General features: G+C 44.5%; 1 protein-coding gene and 1 non-coding gene across 3 annotated transcripts; both read left to right on the top strand.

The window, feature by feature from the left end:
- The first annotated feature begins 2,220 nt into the window (after positions 1-2,220).
- Positions 2,221-19,307, top strand: LOC138661946 (PABIR family member 2-like). 2 transcript variants are annotated; one of them, XM_069746969.1, is made up of 10 exons: positions 2,221-2,539; positions 5,038-5,116; positions 9,633-9,689; positions 10,354-10,397; positions 11,897-11,951; positions 12,446-12,547; positions 15,208-15,299; positions 17,216-17,277; positions 17,723-17,816; positions 18,790-19,307. In XM_069746969.1, the coding sequence occupies exons 1-10, from the start codon at positions 2,445-2,447 to the stop codon at positions 18,932-18,934; spliced, it is 825 nt and encodes a 274-aa protein (XP_069603070.1). In that variant the 5' UTR covers positions 2,221-2,444; the 3' UTR covers positions 18,935-19,307. The 2 variants fall into 2 exon arrangements, with proteins under 2 accessions (XP_069603070.1, XP_069603071.1); XM_069746970.1 differs by having other exon boundaries at positions 2,303-2,539; positions 17,219-17,277; positions 18,790-19,073.
- Positions 17,406-17,540, top strand: LOC138668351 (small nucleolar RNA U109). The gene has a single exon (XR_011319177.1). It is a non-coding gene; the product is annotated as a small nucleolar RNA U109 (small nucleolar RNA).
- Positions 19,308-21,411: the final 2,104 nt, after the last annotated feature.

Genomic DNA, 21,411 nt, shown 5'->3' with positions numbered 1-21,411 from the left:
AGGGGTATATAGTGAGGTGAGGGGGTACAGTGTACAGTACAGGGGTATATAGTGAGGTGAGGGGCGCAGTGTACAGTACAGGGGTATATAGTGAAGTGAGGGGGTGCAGTGCACAGTACAGGGGTATATAGTGAGGTGAGGGGGCGCAGTGTACAGTACAGGGGTGTATAGTGAGGTGAGGGGGCGCAGTGTACAGTACAGGGGTGTATAGTGAGGTGAGGGGGCGCAGTGTACAGTACAGGGGTATATAGTGAGGTGAGGGGGCGCAGTGTACAGTACAGGGGTATATAGTGAGGTGAGGGGCGCAGTGTACAGTACAGGGGTATATAGTGAGGTGAGGGGGCGCAGTGTACAGTACAGGGGTATATAGTGAGGTGAGGGGGCGCAGTGTACAGTACAGGGGTGTATAGTGAGGTGAGGGGGCGCAGTGTACAGTACAGGGGTATATAGTGAGGTGAGGGGGCGCAGTGTACAGTACAGGGGTATATAGTGAGGTGAGGGGCGCAGTGTACAGTACAGGGGTATATAGTGAGGTGAGGGGGCGCAGTGTACAGGACAGAGGTATATAGTGAGGTGAGGGGGTGCAGTGTACAGTACAGGGGTGTATAGTGAGGTGAGGGGGCGCAGTGTACAGTACAGGGGTGTATAGTGAGGTGAGGGGGCGCAGTGTACAGTACATGGGTATATAGTGAGGTGAGGGGGTACAGTGTACAGTACAGGGGTATATAGTGAGGTGAGGGGCGCAGTGTACAGTACAGGGGTATATAGTGAGGTGAGGGGGTGCAGTACACAGTACAGGGGTATATAGTGAGGTGAGGGGGCGCAGTGTACAGTACAGGGGTGTATAGTGAGGTGAGGGGGCGCAGTGTACAGTACAGGGGTGTATAGTGAGGTGAGGGGGCGCAGTGTACAGTACAGGGGTATATAGTGAGGTGAGGGGGTGCAGTGCACAGTACAGGGGTATATAGTGAGGTGAGGGGGCGCAGTGTACAGTACAGGGGTATATAGTGAGGTGAGGGGGCGCAGTGTACAGTACAGGGGTATATAGTGAGGTGAGGGGGCGCAGTGTACAGTACAGGGGTATATAGTGAGGTGAGGGGGCGCAGTGTACAGTACAGGGGTATATAGTGAGGTGAGGGGGCGCAGTGTACAGTACAGGGGTATATAGTGAGGTGAGGGGCGCAGTGTACAGTACAGGGGTATATAGTGAGGTGAGGGGCGCAGTGTACAGTACAGGGGTATATAGTGAGGTGAGGGGGTGCAGTGTACAGTACAGGGGTATATAGTGAGGTGAGGGGGTGCAGTGTACAGTACAGGGGTGTATAGTGAGGTGAGGGGGTGCAGTGTACAGTACAGGGGTGTATAGTGAGGTGAGGGGGTGCAGTGTACAGTACAGGGGTGTATAGTGAGGTGAGGGGGTGCAGTGTACAGTACAGGGGTATATAGTGAGGTGAGGGGGGTGCAGTGTACAGTACAGGGGTATATAGTGAGGTGAGGGGGTGCAGTGTACAGTACAGGGGTATATAGTGAGGTGAGGGGGCGCAGTGTACAGTACAGGGGTATATAGTGAGGTGAGGGGGTACAGTACAGGGGTATATAGTGAGGTGAGGGGGCGCAGTGTACAGTACAGGGGTATATAGTGAGGTGAGGGGGTACAGTACAGGGGTATATAGTGAGGTGAGGGGGCGCAGTGTACAGTACAGGGGTATATAGTGAGGTGAGGGGCGCAGTGTACAGTACAGGGGTATATAGTGAGGTGAGGGGGCGCAGTGTACAGTACAGGGGTATATAGTGAGGTGAGGGGGTACAGTACAGGGGTATATAGTGAGGTGAGGGGGCGCAGTGTACAGTACAGGGGTATATAGTGAGGTGAGGGGGCGCAGTGACAGTACAGGGGTATATAGTGAGGTGAGGGGGTACAGTACAGGGGTATATAGTGAGGTGAGGGGGTACAGTGTACAGTACAGGGGTATATAGTGAGGTGAGGGGGCGCAGTGTACAGTACAGGGGTATATAGTGAGGTGAGGGGGTACAGTACAGGGGTATATAGTGAGGTGAGGGGGCGCAGTGTACAGTACAGGGGTGTATAGTGAGGTGAGGGGGTACAGTACAGGGGTATATAGTGAGGTGAGGGGGTACAGTACAGGGGTATATAGTGAGGTGAGGGGCGGTACAGCGCAGTCTCTCACTCACTCAGTCTCCGTCAGTCTGGAGTCGGGCATTACTACGCATGTGCAGGCGGCAGCCGTGTCTGGCAGGGCTCTGGTGATTGTACTGGGCCTGAGGTGTCCCGGGGACTCGGCCTCACACACTGCAGTAGCCGGGAGCGGGGAAGCGGCGGACAGCTCGCCTCCTGCACGGCCAGCATGGAGCCCTGAGCACCGGAGACATTGCGGCCTGAGGCGGGAATGAGCCATTGAGGGAGAGACGGACCCGCCGACATCATGGCTCAGGAGAAGATGGAGCTGGACGTGGTGGAGATCCCAGCGGACGGAGGCCTGAGGAGGTCCAACAGCGCCCCCCATATTAACGGGCTGAGGTGAGGGGGAGTTCAGAGGGGCGCTGGGGCGGCAAGGAGGGAGGCTCGGGCTGTGTGTGTGTGTGTGTGGGGGGGGGGCACGGAGGGAGGCTGGGGCTGTGTGTGGGGGGCACGGAGGGAGGCTGGGGTTGTGTGTGTGTGTGTGGGGGGCACGGAGGGAGGCTGGGGCTGTGTGTGTGGGGGGCACGGAGGGAGGCTGGGGCTGTGTGGGGGGGCACGGAGGGAGGCTGGGGTTGTGTGTGTGTGTGTGGGGGGCACGGAGGGAGGCTGGGGCTGTGTGTGTGGGGGGCACGGAGGGAGGCTGGGGCTGTGTGTGTGGGGGGCACGGAGGGAGGCTGGGGCTGTGTGTGTGTGTGGGGGGGGCACGGAGGGAGGCTGGGGCTGTGTGTGGGGGGGGCACGGAGGGAGGCTGGGGCTGTGTGTGTGTGTGGGGGGGGCACGGAGGGAGGCTGGGGCTGTGTGTGGGGGGGGCACGGAGGGAGGCTGGGGCTGTGTGTGGGGGGGCACGGAGGGAGGCTGGGGCTGTGTGTGGGGGGGCACGGAGGGAGGCTGGGGCTGTGTGTGTGTGTGTGGGGGCACGGAGGGAGGCTGGGGCTGTGTGTGTGGGGGGCACGGAGGGAGGCTGGGGCTGTGTGTGTGTGGGGGGGGGGCACGGAGGGAGGCTGGGGCTGTGTGTGGGGGGGGCACGGAGGGAGGCTGGGGCTGTGTGTGGGGGGGGCACGGAGGGAGGCTGGGGCTGTGTGTGGGGGGGCACGGAGGGAGGCTGGGGCTGTGTGTGTGTGTGGGGGGCACGGAGGGAGGCTGGGGCTGTGTGTGTGTGTGGGGGGCACGGAGGGAGGCTGGGGCTGTGTGTGTGGGGGGCACGGAGGGAGGCTGGGGCTGTGTGTGGGGGGGCACGGAGGGAGGCTGGGGCTGTGTGTGGGGGGGCACGGAGGGAGGCTGGGGCTGTGGGGGGGGGGCACGGAGGGAGGCTGGGGCTGTGTGGAGGGGCACGGAGTGAGGCTGCAGGGTGGTGTCTGGGGTTGCGGGGGGCACATACTGGGAGGTCTATGACTACCTGTGGCCGGCGTGTAGTGGTCACTATTACATTGCTCATCTGGAGCTTGTGGACTCCAGCTGTTCCAACACTACAATTCCCAGCCAGCCTTACAGTGTGCAGGTGTCAGGGCTGCTGGGAATTGTAGTTTTGAGAGCACTGATATAAGCACTGGCACTTCTGAATATTGGGGCAAATATTGATGTCCTGACAGCTCTGTTTAAAGGGGTCGTACATTTGTAATAGATTTGTGGCGCCGGACGTACATTCGTGCTGCTGGTTTAAAGTTTTTTTTATTCCTTTTCTTAATCCTATAAAATGGTTCTCCTTACAAATATTGGATCTGGATGCTTGTAGAGTTCACATCCTCCCAAATGTTGGTTGTTCTGCCTCTTTCCTAAAAGAGGTGTCCATAACCTGCAGCTGCACCCCTCCCCCAGTATTCTGCAGTAAAGCATTGGATGGAAGGTATATGGGAGGGGTTTACCTTTTTTGTCCCATCTTTTTTTGGGACCCCAGAGCTGGCCAGACACATTTATGAGCTTCTGCTGAGCCCACTGGTTGCTAGTAGGACCTGCTGACTGCATAATGAGTTATTGGGGGGCATCCAACTCTGTCCAGGCCAAAGAGTTTCGGTAAGTGAGGGCTCAGGCTCGGATATCAGTATGCTCAATCCTACTGTTTGTACTGAAAATCTGGTTTCTCGCGGGCACTTTGTCACATCTGCAGAACATATCTCTGCTACACTAGACATGTGTGGGAGGAAGAGTACCTTAAGGAATGATCCATGAGCTCTCTTTTTCTTAAATTTATGTAATTGAGCTGTAAAATTATTTTTGCAATTGGATTTTATTAAAAACTTTGCAGTTTGCCTTCTATATCCACTGTGTTGTTCTATTGCTAGCTGCAGAATGATTTAACTAAGATCCTGTCAGCGAGCGCCTTCTAAAGTCTGAACGAAAAGTGTGTATATATATATATATATATATATATATATATATATATATATATATATATATATATATATATATATATATATATATATCCTTTTTTTTTTTTTTTTTTTTTTTTTTCCTTAGCTGATTTATGACCACAGACCACATCAGTTAAATGTTCAGGAAAACAAAGTGTCTGTCAATGCCAAACAGTGCAACATTTTTCAATGAAACACAATTGCCAAAAAAACCAGTTGGTGGCATTACATAAGTATTGGTAAATGAGGAAAGCTGCAGATCTCCTTCACCTACAGAAATGTACTTGGCAATGAGATAAAGTGGCAATCTTGGGGAGCCTTTCTGGGCTTTCAATTTTAGTTTAACCATTAATTACGTTAAAGAGCAGCACAGTTAATTTGACCCCAGGCTGATAACGGGGAACAATAGATTGACTTCTGCTGCACAGAACAGATTTATAGATTAAACTTGTATTAAACGTGTATTTTTTTTTTTTTCTTCTTTCCCAGTGATCACACTCAAGCATTTCAGCCATATGGATCCAGAGCGCGCAGGAACAGCACCACTGTCGTACATCGCCAGTCTGTGGTAAGACCAAACTATAGTGAAGTAATCACATGGCCATGTGTAAAGTATATTTTATTTATTGCTGATTTCGTAAGTTTGCCCACTGACAAAGACATGAACAGAATATAATTTTAAGGGTAGGTTAATTTTAACATCGAGAGATAGAATATCAAAAATAAAATTCAGAAAATCACACTGTATAAATTATACAAATTTATTTGCATATTACAGTGAGAAATAAGTATTTGATCCCCTACCAACCATTAAGGGTATGTTTCCACGTACAATGTTTGCAGTGCTTTGGACGCTATACGGATCCGTCGAAAAAACGGAACCGTTGTTTCTGTTAGTCACTATTTTTGACGGATCCGTCGCGAGGACGGATTTTGACTGACGCCAGAAGACTGAAGTGTGAAAGAGGCCTTACCAGTTAGGGATAAATATTCCATGTATTGCTGATCGTTTTGCGTCCCCAACAGTCGGGCCTTCAGTGATCAGCATGTTATCACTCATGTACTGTATGTGGATAGGCGATAACTTTTCTCTCTCGCTTCTTTGGGGGACACAGGAAATTGTTTTAAGGCAAATAAACTTTGTAACATTTCCATGGGTAGAAATAATCGCTGCTCATAAGATTAACTACATTGATAAAAATTTAAGAAAGGTGCTGGTCATAAAATACCATATTCAGGCGTAGGCATATCCTGATCGGAGTACGGACTGTGACTTTTGGACTGGCTGCTGGTCTTCTCTTCCGATCACCCTAGCTTTATGTATACCTGTTGGAGCATTTACACTTAACGATTTTGCAGCATTAGGTTATGTGCACACTTTGAGTATTTGCAGGAGAAATTCTGCTGTAGTTTGTAGTACCAGCAGAGCGAATGAGATCTCTGAAACTTCATACACATGGTGCTTATTTTTTCCTTGCAGATTTCAAGCAGTTTCTAATCTGCTTCATGTCAATTTTTTTCAGACGTTTTGCAGCGCTTTTCACCCATTTAAATGTATGCAGGAATAAATGCCTAAATTATGCATGTAAAAAAAAAATATTAAGAAAGCATGTATTTTATTTTGTGGTTGCAGAAAATACTGTGTAAAATACATACCGTACATTTTTTATTTTGCATATTTTGTGTGTTTATAAAATGACTAGATGGTGGCCCGATTCTAACGCATCGGGTATTCTAGAATATGCATGGCCACGTAGTATATTGCCCAGCCCACGTAGTATATTGCCCAGCCCACGTAGTATATTGCCCAGCCACGTATGTCACAGGTTAAAAAATAAACATACTCGCCTAACGATCCCAGGGCCCCTTGTAGTTGAATATACTCACCATTCTGGTCGCTGCTCCTCAGCGTCCTGTCTCTCGGCCTCCTGGGATCCAACGGCGCTGTGTCGATGGGCGCACGGCTGCCGCCATCTTCCGTTCCCAGGATGCTTTGCGAAATTACCCAGATGACTTAGCGGTCTCGCGAGACCACTAGGTCTTCTTGGTAATTTTGCAAAGCATCGCTGGGAAAGGAAGATGGCGGCAGGCGCGAGCGCCTCAGCGGACAACGGAGGGTGAATATAGCAGGTTTTTTTTTGTTTTTATTTTTTTTAACATTACTTTTTTTACTATTGATGCCGCATAGGCAACATCAATAGTAAAAGGTTGGGGACACACAGGGTTAATAGCGGCGGTAACGGAGTGCGTTACCCGCGGCATAATGCGGTCCGTTACTGCCGGCATTAATCCTGTGTTAGCGGTGACCGGAGGGGAGTATGGAGCGGGCGCCGGGCACACTGCGGGAAATACGGAGCTGGCGCCGAGGACACTGCGGGGAGTACGTAGCGGGCGCCGAGGACACTGCGGGGAGTACGGAGCGGGCGCCGAGGACACTGCGGGGAGTATGGAGCGGGCGCCGGGGACACTGCGGGGAGCAAGGAGTATGGAGCGGGCGCCGGCCACTGACTGCAGGGATTAAGGAGCGGCCATTTTCTTCCGGTCTGTGGCCGTCGCTGATTGGTCGCCGCAAAACAGCCACGACCAATCAGCGACTTGGATTTCCATGATAGACAGAGGCCACGACCAATGAATATCCGTGACAGACAGAAGGACAGACGGCAGTACCCCTAGATCATTGATTGGTAAATTCTTGGCAGTGGTTTATCTTGGGGATGTGCACACATTCAGTGTTTGCAGAATCCTGCTGCGAATTGTGGAGTGTTAGGGTACCGTCACACAGTGGCATTTTGATCGCTACGACGGCACGATTCGTGACGTTCCAGCGATATCCTTACGATCTCGCTGTGTCTGACACACTCCTGCGATCAGGGACCCCGCTGAGAATCGTACGTCGTAGCAGATCGTTTGAAACTTTCTTTCGTCGCTGGATCTCCCGCTGACATCGCTGAATCGGCGTGTGTGACACCGATCCAGCGATGTCTTCACTGGTAACCAGGGTAAACATCGGGTTACTAAGCGCAGGGCCGCGCTTAGTAACCCGATGTTTACCCTGGTTACCAGCATAAACGTTAAAAAACAAACACTACATACTTACCTTCTGCTGTCTGTCCCCGGCGCTGTGCTTCTCTGCACTCCTCCTGCATCCTGTGTCAGCGCCGGCCAGCCGGAAAGCACAGCGTTGACGTCACCGCTCTGCTTTCAGGCCGCTGTGCTCACAGTCAGTGCAGGAAAGCAGAGCGCCGGGGACAGACAGCTGAAGGGAAGTATGTAGTGTTTGTTTTTTTTTTTTTACTTTTACGATGGTAACCAGGTAACCTGCGCTTAGTAACCCGATGTTTACCCTGGTTACCAGGTGACTTCGGGATCGTTGGTCGCTGGAGAGCTGTCTCTGTGACAGCTCTCCAGCGACCAAACAGCGATGCTGCAGCATTCGACATCGTTGTCGTATCGCTGCAGCGTCGTTTCAGTGTGACGGTACCCTTAGGAAAAACACTGCCTAAAATACATGTGTTTTTTTGAATGGGTGAAAAGAGCGTAAAGAGTTGACATGCTGCAGATTAGAAACGGCTTACATTCTTCAATGTCAAAAGTAAGGAGTGTGTGCATGAGATTCAGAAATATTTCACTTTGTTGGCACTGTTCGTACAATGCTGCTTTTATTTTGGTGAAAAAAAAATCAGTAAACTGGCTACGTTCCCACAATAGGCTTTTGTTGAGTCTTTGATGTTGCTGATTTTCTACACCTATTAAGATGTTACTTGCATTTAAAAAAAAAAAAATCACGAAAACTTATCACAATAAAGAGCTTTTATTATTGTCACCTACATCTCAGTCCGGTCCATTTGGTTTTCTGGTCTTGGTCCAGCGCCTCCTCTCTCCTTACGAGATCCCATTCTCCTTTTCTGGTTCATATGGGTGACGTGTCCCAATCTCGCTCCTGTGCAGGTACACTTCTCTACCATGCCGAGGATGGAGCAAAGCACTGTAGTGCGCATGTGCGGGGAAAAGGCAAAGAGCGCCGATGACCCGGAAGTAAATCCGTTACATGCTCGCTATAGTGCTTTGCTCTATCCTCGGCAGGCTAGAGAAGTGCGCCTGTGTAGGAGCGAGATTGGGATACGGTGTGGATGACGTAGGACGAGTCATGAAGTAGGACGGCGATTGAAAGAATAGAGGAGGCACCCGATCAAGACCAGTGTTGTCCATCAGACCAGACCACGCAGTCTGAGTATAATAAAAGGTCTTTTTGGCACATACAAACAGCATACAAGAATGCTGTAAAAGATGGCGATGAGGTGCTGGCTCTACTTATATTGGGAAAATGGTAATCAGTGAAATGTATTAGATATTACAAAATTAGTAGCAGACTGATATACGTAGTGACAAAATCAGAAATCAAGACTCTGGTACAGAAAAGGGGGGTTGGGGTCCACACACAAAGTGAAGGGGGTTAGCATGGATGGAGATAATCTAGTACCTACAGTATGTCACCTATGATCTGACAAAGAACAATCAGCAAAACACATAGCCAGTTTCTGAAACCATCCAGCTTACCCATTGCTCCCTGTGTTTGGACCTCGTGCTGGTGCCCAGGGGTTGTGGAGCCATGGCTAAGCTTGTTATGACCTCTTTACCGTTTAGGTGACTTATACGTTTTTTTTTTTTACTCCCGTCAGTGTATTTACTACATTATCTTACTAATTTTACAATATCTAATAAATTTAACTGCTTATTCTAATTGGTGGATCCTTGACTCCATGATCTTTTTGTAGGATATATATTCAATGTTAGGAGTTTTTCCCATTCACGTTGGTGGGCTATTTTTATTTCTCACGACCCTCCAATTTTCTTTTTGTATAATTATTTCAGTTTGGATAATATTGATTCTTTACATTGGGAAACCCTGTTGATACGTTCTCTTTAACTATTGCCCAACTATCGTCTGTCAGGAGCCTTCATTCACATGTTTTATGAACACCAATATTTGGAATTGACTGACGTTAAGTCTAATGAATATGGGGACCTTACATTTTTAAGTAAGAATGTTTACATATTACGATGTCTGTCCTCTCTTCTTGCAGATCCCTTCATCTTCTCCTATCCGCATTCCAAGCAGCAGATTGTATCAGATTAAAAGGGTGAGAATTATTGACATTTGCATATCGTTAATGAAGGTGCCAACCTGTTATTTGTAGGAGAGGATTAAAACAACCCTTAACCTGTTTGCATGCCATGGTGTCAGTTTGGAATGTTTAATGTCACAAATGCATAAAGCTACCGCTGGAGTAATATTTCTTTATTTTCAATGGCAGTGTGAAAGGGGCAGGATAATTTTCAATTTTTATTTTATTTTTTCAAATAGTTTTTTTTAATAGTATTTATTTAGTCCCCTTATGAGTAGAGATGAGCAAACACAAACTGTAAAGTTTGGGGTTCGTACTGGATACTTGGTGTCCCCTGCTGGACTCCGAACAGGGACTTCTCCTGGACGTCCGTGTTAATGTTTGGAGTCCCAGGTGAAGTTCAGGAGGGGTGAGAGATGGACCCCTAGTACATGCTACGACTATTTTACAACACCAAAGTTCCTCTCATAATTGTGTTCTGTGGGGTTCAGGTAGAGTTCTGGTACCCAAACCGAACATTGAACTAAGGTTTAGTTGATCCCGAACTTCCATATATAAGTAGCACTTAGATTAAAATTTATATTCTAAAGTATAAATACATACAATGGACAGGAACAGATTTTGATCACTTTTTGTTATAAAACCAATTCTAACAAAAAAATGTTTCTTTTTTTTAAAGGAGGAAGGCGTGGACCTGATGGACCGTGAGACTGCACGTGAGCGGTGAGTGTGTCCTTTTAGGTATTTTCACCTTGTTTCCTTTGGACAACTCTTTTTTTTTCTGTTTCGTAGGTGAAATATGATTAGCTAGTTGTGGATGCCTAATGATGATTTCTGTGAAGGGAATGAGTCATTCAACAAGCTCCCTTGAAATCAGTGGTCCATCCATATGGACATTTCTGGATCTATAATTTAGATTTGGGCTCATTGCAGTAGTTGGCATATAAACTTCTCGTCTTAGTAGGATACATTGAGAGCAGCTTGTCTGAAGAGGGTAGCCTCATTTAGCCAAAAGGGGTTGTCAAATTAGTAAGATCATTACATCAGTGGGCTGATCAGACATTTCTAGGATACAAAGGCATTTGGGGCACAGCCTATCCTTTTTTTTTTTTTTTTTTTTGTGCTACCCATTTGGTACGCAGGAGAAATGCAGCCAGAAGAAAATCAGGTGCTCATCTAAGTAGGAAACACGAATTATATACGGTAATCAAGAATCATGGAATATCAAATTTGATATATCAAAAGAAAATGCTGGGTACAAGAAACGCACTGATTGTATAGCGTGCACCTTTGGTTGCAACAATGAACATCACATATACAAAAACGTCATTGAAATATGTTGATGAGAACGTAATGGCATAATAGATACTGTAGTATCCATAGGGAAAAGTGCATGCATGTGATGTGTACATGGGATTTATAGAGTGCAGGAGTGCATGGATACCTTTGTTACTTTTGTATATGTGATATTAATTGTTGTAACCATACGTGCACAGTATACAATTTAAAAGTGTGTTTCTGGTACGCAGTAGTTTCTTCTGATGAATAAAATTTGATATTCCATTTTATGGTTACTGATAATATAATTCATGAATCCTACTTGGATAAGCGTCCGCTTTTTTCTTTATTTTTATGGTTGCTTTTCTTCTGTGTACCAGTTGCTTGATCAATAAAGTTCTTATATATTTCCACTTTATCATATTTGGCCTATATTTCGTTCTTTTTTTTTTTTTTTTTTTTGTACGTCTTTTGGTTTTCCATGCATTTTTATCGATGGGTCGCCATACATTAGTCTGGTTAACAAATACACATATACGAGGATGTATCTGGTTCACTCATTTACAAATGGCTTAATTTCTGTCCCTATGCGCATACATGAGTAATATGTGCATTTGTATGTTTGCCTTAGTTTTTGTTTTTCTAATCCCGTGTGGTACTTGTACAGACAAGGAAGAGCCAGTTGTGCCCTACGTTCCTTCTTTTCTGGTTTCTGGATAGATGGAAGGCAGACTGTTTTAGGTGTAAGCCAGGCATGCACATACGAGGTATCTAATGCCTCCTGCGTGTAACATGACATTTTAGGATACTTGTAGTAGTTTCTTTCTGCCAAATTATAAGCTTTTTCACTTGACTAAAATGTGATTTAGTCTGGACAATTGTACATCACAGTCCAACATGGCAGAATTTTCTATGGTGCTCATTTTCCCTATATTTTTATTTAGAGAGGTCCAGAGTGCGATGCAGATGAGCCTGTCCTGGGAGGAGAGCTTCAGCCTGGTAAGATGCTTATCAAACTAAATTCTATTAATTATTGTTTATATATATATTTTTTTTTTTTTCTAGGGGTTATTCAGTACTGGTCTTTTCACAAGTAGTGCCAGTCTTATATATTGGATATGTATGGTATTGCAGCACAAAGCTGCTTTGATAAATGGACCTGAGCTGCAATATCAGTCATAGTACAGAAAAATGGTTGCTTTCTAGTAAGCGTTTTAACACACCCTAGTGCTAGACTCACAGCAGCACAGCTCAGTATAATGTCTTCCATGCTGCCTCTAAGTTCTGACGATGTGCTGTATAGATCTATACAGTTAGCCGGACCTCCTCTTCTTTGTGTATATCAGCAGCTAGGGTCCCCCCACTTACTCAGAGACAAGCAGAGATGGAGCATGCAGAGGGCAAACAAGTCAAAAAATGCAAGTGGGACAGTGTTATCCCAGATGTGCAACACATGACGGCTTATTCTGAAGTCTTTTTTTTTTTCTCTACAGAGTGACAATGATCTTGATAAACTGGATAAATATTCCTCTCCAAAGCGTATTGACTTTGTACCAGTGTCACCGGCCCCCTCACCTACCAGAGGAATCGGAAAGGTATTTTAGATATTTTGTGTTTTTATTGTAGATAGTTAAATGCTTGTGACTTCTTATGTTGTCCATACATTTGTGATGGGTAGTGCTGTTGCTGTGTAATTTTCGTTTGGCTTTGTGCATGTTGAGGACTGTTTAGTGTCATTTGAAGAAATGAGAAACCTTCTCCATTCATGCACTCTATCGCTAAGGAGCAATCAGGACTGCTGGTTTCTCTGTGCTTCCTTTAAACATTTGCTTTATGCACTTAAAATCAGGGCTGTGGCATCAGTAAGTCAAACCTCCGACTCCAACTCCTCAATTCCCATGACACCGACTCCCTCATACATGGCTCATGTTTAAGTTTGAGATAAGTTTACTGTAGTAAAATGGTAACATCAGACTTTTAATCTTTATTATGATACAATAATCAAGCCATTGAGATAGAACATAAAATATATTTATTGGAATACAACGTTAGAATAAAATTTATTTTTTTTTTTTGCATATTTACAATTTATTATACACTCTGCAGTAAGTGGGGAAAAAACAGTTTTCAACAAAAACGTACTGAATAGCATTTGTGCAGTCTATGAATTTGTTCTGAAAAATAGTATCGCCGCCATCAGATCTTCCTTTATAGATGACCTCAAATCTGACCTAATTATTTTAAGGCTAGAGAACAGTCCCTGTGTGTTTATTTTTTTCCCCTTATCTGTAGAGGAGGAGCTTCACTACTTATCATGGACATAAACTGCAGCACAGATTCATCTCAGCTAAAAGTCTAGACCTAAGATCAGGAATAGGACAGACATTTATAGGACATTTCATAACTTTCCCAAATTATTCTGAAAAAAATATTCCCCACAAACTGCATTGAACTACTGTGCCCAATTTATTATACACTTCTCAAAAAAATAAAGGGAACACTTAACCAACAGAATATAACTCCAAATAAACTTCTGTGAAATCAAACTGTCCACTTAGGAAGCAACACTGATTGACAATCAATTTCACATGCTGTTGTGCAAATGGAATAGACAACAGATGGAAATTATTGGAAATGATCAAGGCACAATCAGTAAAGGAGTGGTTCTGCAGGTGGGGACCACAGACCACATCTCAGTACCAATGCTTTCTGGCTGATGTTTTGGTCACTTTTGAATGTTGGTTGTGCTTTCACACTCGTGGTAGCATGAGACGGACTCTACAACCCACACAAGTGGCTCAGGTAATGCAGCTCATCCAGGATGGCACATCAATGCGAGCTGTGGCAAGAAGGTTTGCTGTGTCTGTCAGCGTAGTGTCCAGAGGCTGGAGGCGCTACCAGGAGACAGGCCAGTACACCAGGAGACGTGGAGGGGGCCGTAGGAGGGCAACAACCCAGCAGCAGGACTGCTATCTCAGCCTTTGTGCAAGGAGGAACAGGAGGAGCACTGCCAGAGCCCTGCAAAATGACCTCCAGCAGGCCCAAATCTGCATGTGTCTGCACAAATGGTTAGAAGCAGACTCCATGAGGATGGTCTGAGTGCCCAACGTTCACAGATGGGGGTTGTGCTCACAGCCCATCACCATGCAGGACGCTTGGCATTTGCCACAGAACACTACGATTGGCAAATTCGCCACTGGCACCCTGTGCTCTTCACAGATGAAAGCAGGTTCACACTGAGCACATGTGACTAACGTGACAGAGTCTGGAGATGCTATGGAGAGCGATCTGATGCCTGCAACATCCTTCAGCATGAGCGGTTTGGCAGTGGGTCAGTAATGGTGTGGGGTGGCATTTCTTTGGAGGGCCGCACAGCCCTCCATGTGCTTGCCAGAGGTAGCCTGACTGCCATTAGGTACTGAGATGAGATCCTCAGACCCCTTGTGAGGCCATATGCTGGTGCGGTTGGCCCAGGGTTCCTCATAATGTAGGACAGTGCCAGCCCTCATGTGGCTGGAGTGTGTTATCAGTTCCTGCAAGATGAAGGCATTGAAGCTATGCCCCAAACCTTAATCCGGTTGAGCACATCTGGGACATCATGTCTCGCAGCATCAACCAACGTCACGTTGCACAACAAACTGTCCAGGAGTTGGCAGATGCTTTAGTTCAGGTCTGGGAGGAGATCCCTTTAGGAGACCATCTGCTGCCTCATCAGGAGCATGCCCAGGCATTGTAGGGAGATCATACAGGCACGTGGAGGCCACACACACTACTGAGCATCATTTCCTTGTCTTGAGGCATTTCCACTGAAGTTGGATCAGCCTGTAACTTCCTTTTCTACTTTGATTTTGAGCATCATTCCATCTCCATACCTCCGTGGGATATTAGTTGTGCTTTACGTTGATCATTTTTAGGTTTTATTGTTCTCAACACATTCCACTATGTAATGAATAAATATTTACAACTGGAATATTTCATTCAGCGATATCTAGGATGTGGGATTTTAGTGTTCCCTTTATTTATTTGATCACTGTATATTTTAGGAGTCTGAGTCGGTCTATTTTACACCGACTCCACCAAAATGGGCTCCGACTCGACTCCACGAATCCGACTCCACAGCCCTGCTTAAAATACCAACGCTGGCTGACAGGACATTTTTAAAAATGCCTAAATCTTCCTATGTACAACATGTAGCCTGTACGTCTGATAATATCTACCTATTAGTCCTAAAATGATTGTTCCTTTCCACCAACAGCAATGTTTTTCTCCATCTCTGCGAATGTTTGTGAGCAGTAATGGCTTACCTCCGAGCCCAATCCCCAGCCCAACAAGGCGCTTTACCACCACGTAAGTAGCATAAATCTTGTGCGTTATTAAAAGTACAGAAACTGGGAAATTGTTACTTGAGTTTAGAGAATGCCCCATACACAATCCTACACATGCTTGGCAAAAAGATGCACAAATGGTTAGAAGCAGACTCCATGAGGATGGTCTGAGTGCCAATATAATAAAGCAGCTGCCAGGCAGCTCTGGCAGCAGATTGTCTCTTGAGAAGAAACTGATTGTTTGAAATTAAAGCAGCCTAAGGATATGTATGTGCACATGGTCTTATTTTATGGCAGATTTTACCTGAAGAAGCGTAAAAGAATTAACATATGCACTGCAATGTCAAAACGACTTGCTGTTTGTGTTCAGTCTTTATCGTCTTTTAATCACTTTGAAGATAAGTTGCCAGCAGGGTTTTCTGTCTGTGACTTTTCCAGAGAATGAGGCAGAAGGGTTCTGCTGTAATTTCAGCGGCCGATCCCACACCCACGTGTTCCTGTGTATGGGGGAAGTCAGAAGTATGGCTGACACCTAGCGACCAAGACTTGTTAATAAGTCGATTACACTCGTGTTTGCCTTTTTGCTTTATGTGCCAAAAACTGCTGGTACTAGAACAGACTATAATAATAATATCGCTCTGTCCCTGTACAGTGTTATATTGTCAGCGGCTCATTCCCTGTTTACATGGGGCTGCCTATAATGATATTTCTGCTAGCATAAAATCTGTCCGTTTTAACTCATTAACGATCGCCGATATTCCTTTTAACGACCGAAAAAAGGTCAGATTTCCCTTTTATTTCTATCTCCTCTGATATGATCTAGCATACTGGGGTTGGGGGCCAGGGTTGGAGTTAGAATTGGAGGGAGGGGGGGGGTGTCCACTGTTAAGGTACATCAGGGGGTCTCCAAACGCGATATGGTGCCCACTGATGATTCCAGACAATTTTATGTCCAAAAACTCAAATGGTGCTCACTCCCTTTTGAGCCCTGCCATGCACCCAAGCAGTGGCTTTCCCCCACATTCGGGGTATCAGCGTACTCAGGATAAATTGCACAACAAATTTTGTGGTCCATTTTCTCCTATTACCCTTGTGAAAATAAAAAAGTGTGGGTCTAAAGTAAATTTTTTGTGAAAAAGGTAAAATGTTCATTTTTTTTTTTTTTTTTCCTTCCACATTGCTTTAGTTCTCGTGAAGCACCTGAAGGGTTAATAAACTTCTTGAATGTGATTTTGAGCACCTTGGGGAGTGCAGTTTTTAGAATGGTGCCACTTTTGGGTATTTTCTATCACATTGACACCCCCCCCCCCAAACTCGCTTCAAATATGTGAGGTGGTCCCTAAAACAAAAAAAAGGTTTTGTAAATGTTGTTGGAAAAATGAGAAATTGCTGGTCAACTTTTAACCCTTATAGCATCCTAACAAAAAAATTGTTTCCAAAATTGTGCTGATGTAAAGCAGACATGTGGGAAATATTATTTATTAACTATTTTGGGTGACTTGACTCTGATCTAAGGGCACAAAAATTAAGTTTCAAAATTTTTGCCAAATTTCCGTTTTGTTTTTTTGTCATATCAAAGAAATTTTATCACTAACATGAAGTAGAATATGTTATGAAAAAAATCAGTCTCAGAATCAGTGGGATACGTTGAAGCATTCCAGCGCTATGACTTCATAAAGTGACAGTGGTCAGAATTGTAAAAATTAAATTATGTACAAAATTGGCTGTGTCACTAAGGGGTTAAAGGACAGTCATCATACACCATCTCTGATCTCTAACTGAATATATATCTGTTCTTGGTCTCCGTGCTAATGCTATAGTGTATATATAGTGTATTCTAGCCTAGGTTTATCCTTATAATCATAGATCTGTTGTGTGTTTTTTTTTTTTTTTTTTTTTTTTTTTTCCCTTAATAGTTTTGTATGTTCTTCTCTCCAGCAGGAGAAGTCAGAGTCCTAACTGTATACGTCCCAGTGTCCTCGGCCCTATAAAGAGGAAAGGTATTATATTGTGTTTGGGTGCATGGTAGACTGTATCTGTGTTCCCCAATCTGTGGCTGTCCAGCTGTTGCAGTACTACAACTCCCATCATCCCCTGACATCTGCAGCTTGGAGAACACTGGCCATACGTGCATGACGGAGGTTACTGTGTGCTGTGTAGTACATCGGTGTATCCGAGGCATGCTAGAGAAAGTACATCAGGAGTTATCAGGGCTGCCAGTTGTGCAGTGCAGACTGAGTGGTAGTATATTACTCCTACACTGCTGTCATTTGTGTTATTGGGGGGACACTTCTGTACAATAAATCTATACGGTTTCCTCTTACTACGCCGCACTATATACCAAGCGTATATTCATACAAGGCAGATTTGTTGATGAAACTTACGTGACTGAAATTCCATTTTTTAAACGTTTTTCTTACTGTTGTTTGTTCTTCTTTCTACCAGTTGAAATGGAAATAGAAAATCAACCAAAGAGACTGTTTCAAGGAACAACCAACATGCTTTCTCCAGACCTCACCCATCTGTCAGATTATAGTTGGTAAGTACAGACATTTTTTAACCATTCTGCAGAGTGATATTATAACAATTACATAGACAGCTTTTGCTTTTTACACATTTTAAGTTCTCAGCTCAAAACCACCCAAAGTCTAGGTCTGATCAAATGGAAGCTTGTGTTTTGGAGTGTAGAGGGAACTATGGCATACAGCTAGATTTAGAAGAATGAGCAGACTGTGCAGAGATCGCCCTTTGTCCCTGCAGGACATAAAACACTCATATAGACTGATGGCTTACTTGCACCAAAGATGACCATTCCTAGCACTTTTTTAAAAAAAAATTCTACCTTTTTTCATTTTCAGTGGCTTGTATAGATGCATTATTAGCCTAGTTGCTTTGTAAGGACAACCTTTTGTTCATATTTCCAATTAAGGAATTATGGATGTAAAAAAAGAAGGGTTCCCAGCTTGTACCTCTGGAACTAACTTGCATTACATACATCTTCATTCATTTAACGGCACAACTTCTGGTCGACAATGTCGACTTATTGTGTCTAGTAATGGTGCTGATCGATCCGCAGGACCCGATGCATTGGCTTTTTCAGTCATCATTGGCCGCTGAGCAGCAGCTCTGAGAACGACCTCTTACCCGCCAGCATCTATGGCTCAGCAGAAAAAAAAAAGCATCGGATGTTGATGGTAGGAGAGGTGGTTCTCAAGAGTTCCCATCCAGCGGCCACAGATCTCTGAAGAGGCTATGGACCAGCTTCTCCCAGTGCATGTGACAGCATCATAAACCCATAGGCTCCCTATAACGCACCATATACTTTATTAAAGGGATGCCCTTGTATGTAATGGGGAATGCACTATTCCATACAGCTAAAATAAAAGGTTATATCTTCTCTACTGAGGCCGAAAGGGTGTTGTCTTGTCCCGTGAGGGTCTGATGTGTGGTGTACACTGGGGGTGCTGACTGCAGGCTTTTAGACTTACAGTATGTGTTTGTGACTCTTGCAGCCTTTCCTTGGACCTTGACAGCAGCAGCAGTATCGGTTCTTCGTCTGACTCTGCAGCTAAGGAAGGCTGTGTGAGCGACTCTCCCGCCGCCTGCTCCAACTCCTGCTCTTCATTCATATCACTGGATGACCTGTCTCCCAAGTGAGCGGCACCGGACACAACTGTCCCCAACCACCATTATTGAAAGACTATGGAGGAAAAACTCTGGTCTCCCTCTCTTTAAAACCTGTGTCATATTTCTTTTTTACATTTCCTATTTGTATGTATATACTTCCTGCCTCCAGCCTGATGGTTTGTTACAGGACTCTTGCACCATGGCGTGGAGGGTTGTAATGTGTGTACAGTATAATGTCGTTTTTGCCTGCTTGTTCCAGGTATTTATCCAAAACCAGATTTTTGAAGTATTTTTTTGTTTGTTTGGATCTGGATCTTTTATTTATTGTTTGACAAAATTGTACAATTTTCAGACTAAGAATGTTATTTAATTTACAGTAAAGGTGGCGGGAATTTAACAGCAACCCTTTTTCTATCTACTCATCGGGCATTTATGCAATCCATCACTTCGCTTTTCTCTCCGTATAAGTCGCTTGTCTCACGCTTCTATTGATTGGGATTTCTTGTACTGAGCACTAATGCTTTGACTATTGCGACTGTCTCTTTGAGGCCGAATATTATCGTACAAGACCTGTGCAATAAAAATACTGACCACTACTTACAGAGGGGCCTCATTTATCAAAAGGATGTAAGGGGAAAACTGTTCTTAATGCACAAAGCAACCGGTCACAGGACGGCTTTAGTTTATCCATAGAAATGCAAGATGGCCTTGGACGGGTTGCTAAAGACCAGCTTTTCTTTTTGTCATTTTATAAATGAGGCCTAGTAAATATAATATAGATGTAGGACATATGATACAATATGGAAAGGAAACTGTTCATTCTCCAGAATAATGGGTTATAGGGAAGCATCACCCCTTCTTCTGGAGAACCAACAGTTTACTATAGGCCCTAAATAACAGAAATTAGGCAGGGTGCAGATATATACCCGCACCCTTCATCTAATCATTAGGGAAGCCTATTTATTTAGCCCCACTTCAAGTGTAATAAAACAAACGGTAGCTTTGGCAAGTTCTTAAACTTACAGGTTTAGATGTTTTATGGCGAATATCATCAGACTTGGGCCAAGGTTCACACGACTGTGAGAAACCCAGGCCGACCAGTGGCAAACTAATTGCCACACCTATGCCTATGCAGCCCTACGCTCCGGTCAGGAAACCTGCTGGTCGGGCCCTGTTCTGCAATGCCAGCTGCTGTTCCAGATACTGCCCATGGATCGGTGTGGTGCGGTTTCTGGAAGAAGGCAGCCATGTTTTTCTACTCCCTTAGACCTTTAAGACCTGTAAAAGTACCCTATGTTTGGGTTCCTGCCCTTTCATATGGCATGCGTAATAAAATGGCCATTATATGGGGTAAAAACACATTATTAGATAAAGCTGCTCTAATGATTCAGTAGTAAAAGCTGCTAATCTCCCCACCCCAAGTTTTATATAGTTGTTTGTTTTTTTTGTTTAGGATTTTGCCATCTGTCGGTACCGCTGTATATAAAATGCTGGGCTGTACGTTAATCCTGGACTTGTGATGACCGTCACTGTCCAGTGTGGGTGTAATAAGGCTTATGGTACAATGACCTTTTGTATATGTGATTGTGTGTGTGTGATATATATATATATATATATATATATATATATATATATATATATATATATATATGTGTATATGTGTATATATATATATTATATATGTGTATATATATATTATATATGCAACATTTGTTTTCTACAGTCACCTTAAATAAAATTTGCTACAAAGTGTGATGATATTTTTTCTTCAACATTATATTTATATTTTTTTGGTATTTTTTTTTTTTTTTCTTGAAGTAAATTTTACTTTGCATGAAAGAAATCTGTAGAACTTGTGTCTTTCTAAGAGGTTTGGTATTATGAAGGCTGCTCCATACATAGGAACTGCACAATGGTGAGAGACGGCCTGTACTTTGTTCAAACGTCACAATGACTGTCAGTATCGTGGCACGTTGCAAAGTCGAATATTTGAGGGTTTCGTTTTTTTTTTTGTTTGTTTGTTTGTTTTTTTTAACCTGCACAATCCGTATGTTAGTCTGGCAAAAAAATAATATAAATCTATATATATTACATTTGGTCATGTGCATAGTCTTTTTACAAAAGTAAAGGTTCTGTATATTCTTTTGTGTGTGTCATCGACTCATAAGCATCAGAATAGTTCCTGGACACGGCCAAATGACGGAACATACAGTAGGATAGATCTCTAATATGTTGCCTGTTAGAAATAGCGATTCTAGTGCAGACATTTTTTTTTTTTTTATTGCTATTACAGATGCCATTTCTGACCTGCCTGGTGGTCTCCGTGACCCCTCACCCTCCCAGCTATCCGCAGCATAAGGTATAATGGGCAGGCGAGGACGTGGGTCTGTAATACTGATTAAATAATGCGTCTGCTGTATGGTTGTATCTGCCATGTACTATTATGTTATATGGCAGTAGGCTTCATTTTGTATTTGTAAGTCAATAGTGGAAAATGCCATCATGTG

This window comes from Ranitomeya imitator, chromosome 2 (assembly GCF_032444005.1).
Source record: "Ranitomeya imitator isolate aRanImi1 chromosome 2, aRanImi1.pri, whole genome shotgun sequence".
In the NCBI taxonomy this organism is placed as follows: Eukaryota; Metazoa; Chordata; class Amphibia; order Anura; family Dendrobatidae; genus Ranitomeya; species Ranitomeya imitator.
Note: the sequence above shows the minus strand (reverse complement) of the source record. Positions and strands in the feature narration are given on the sequence as shown.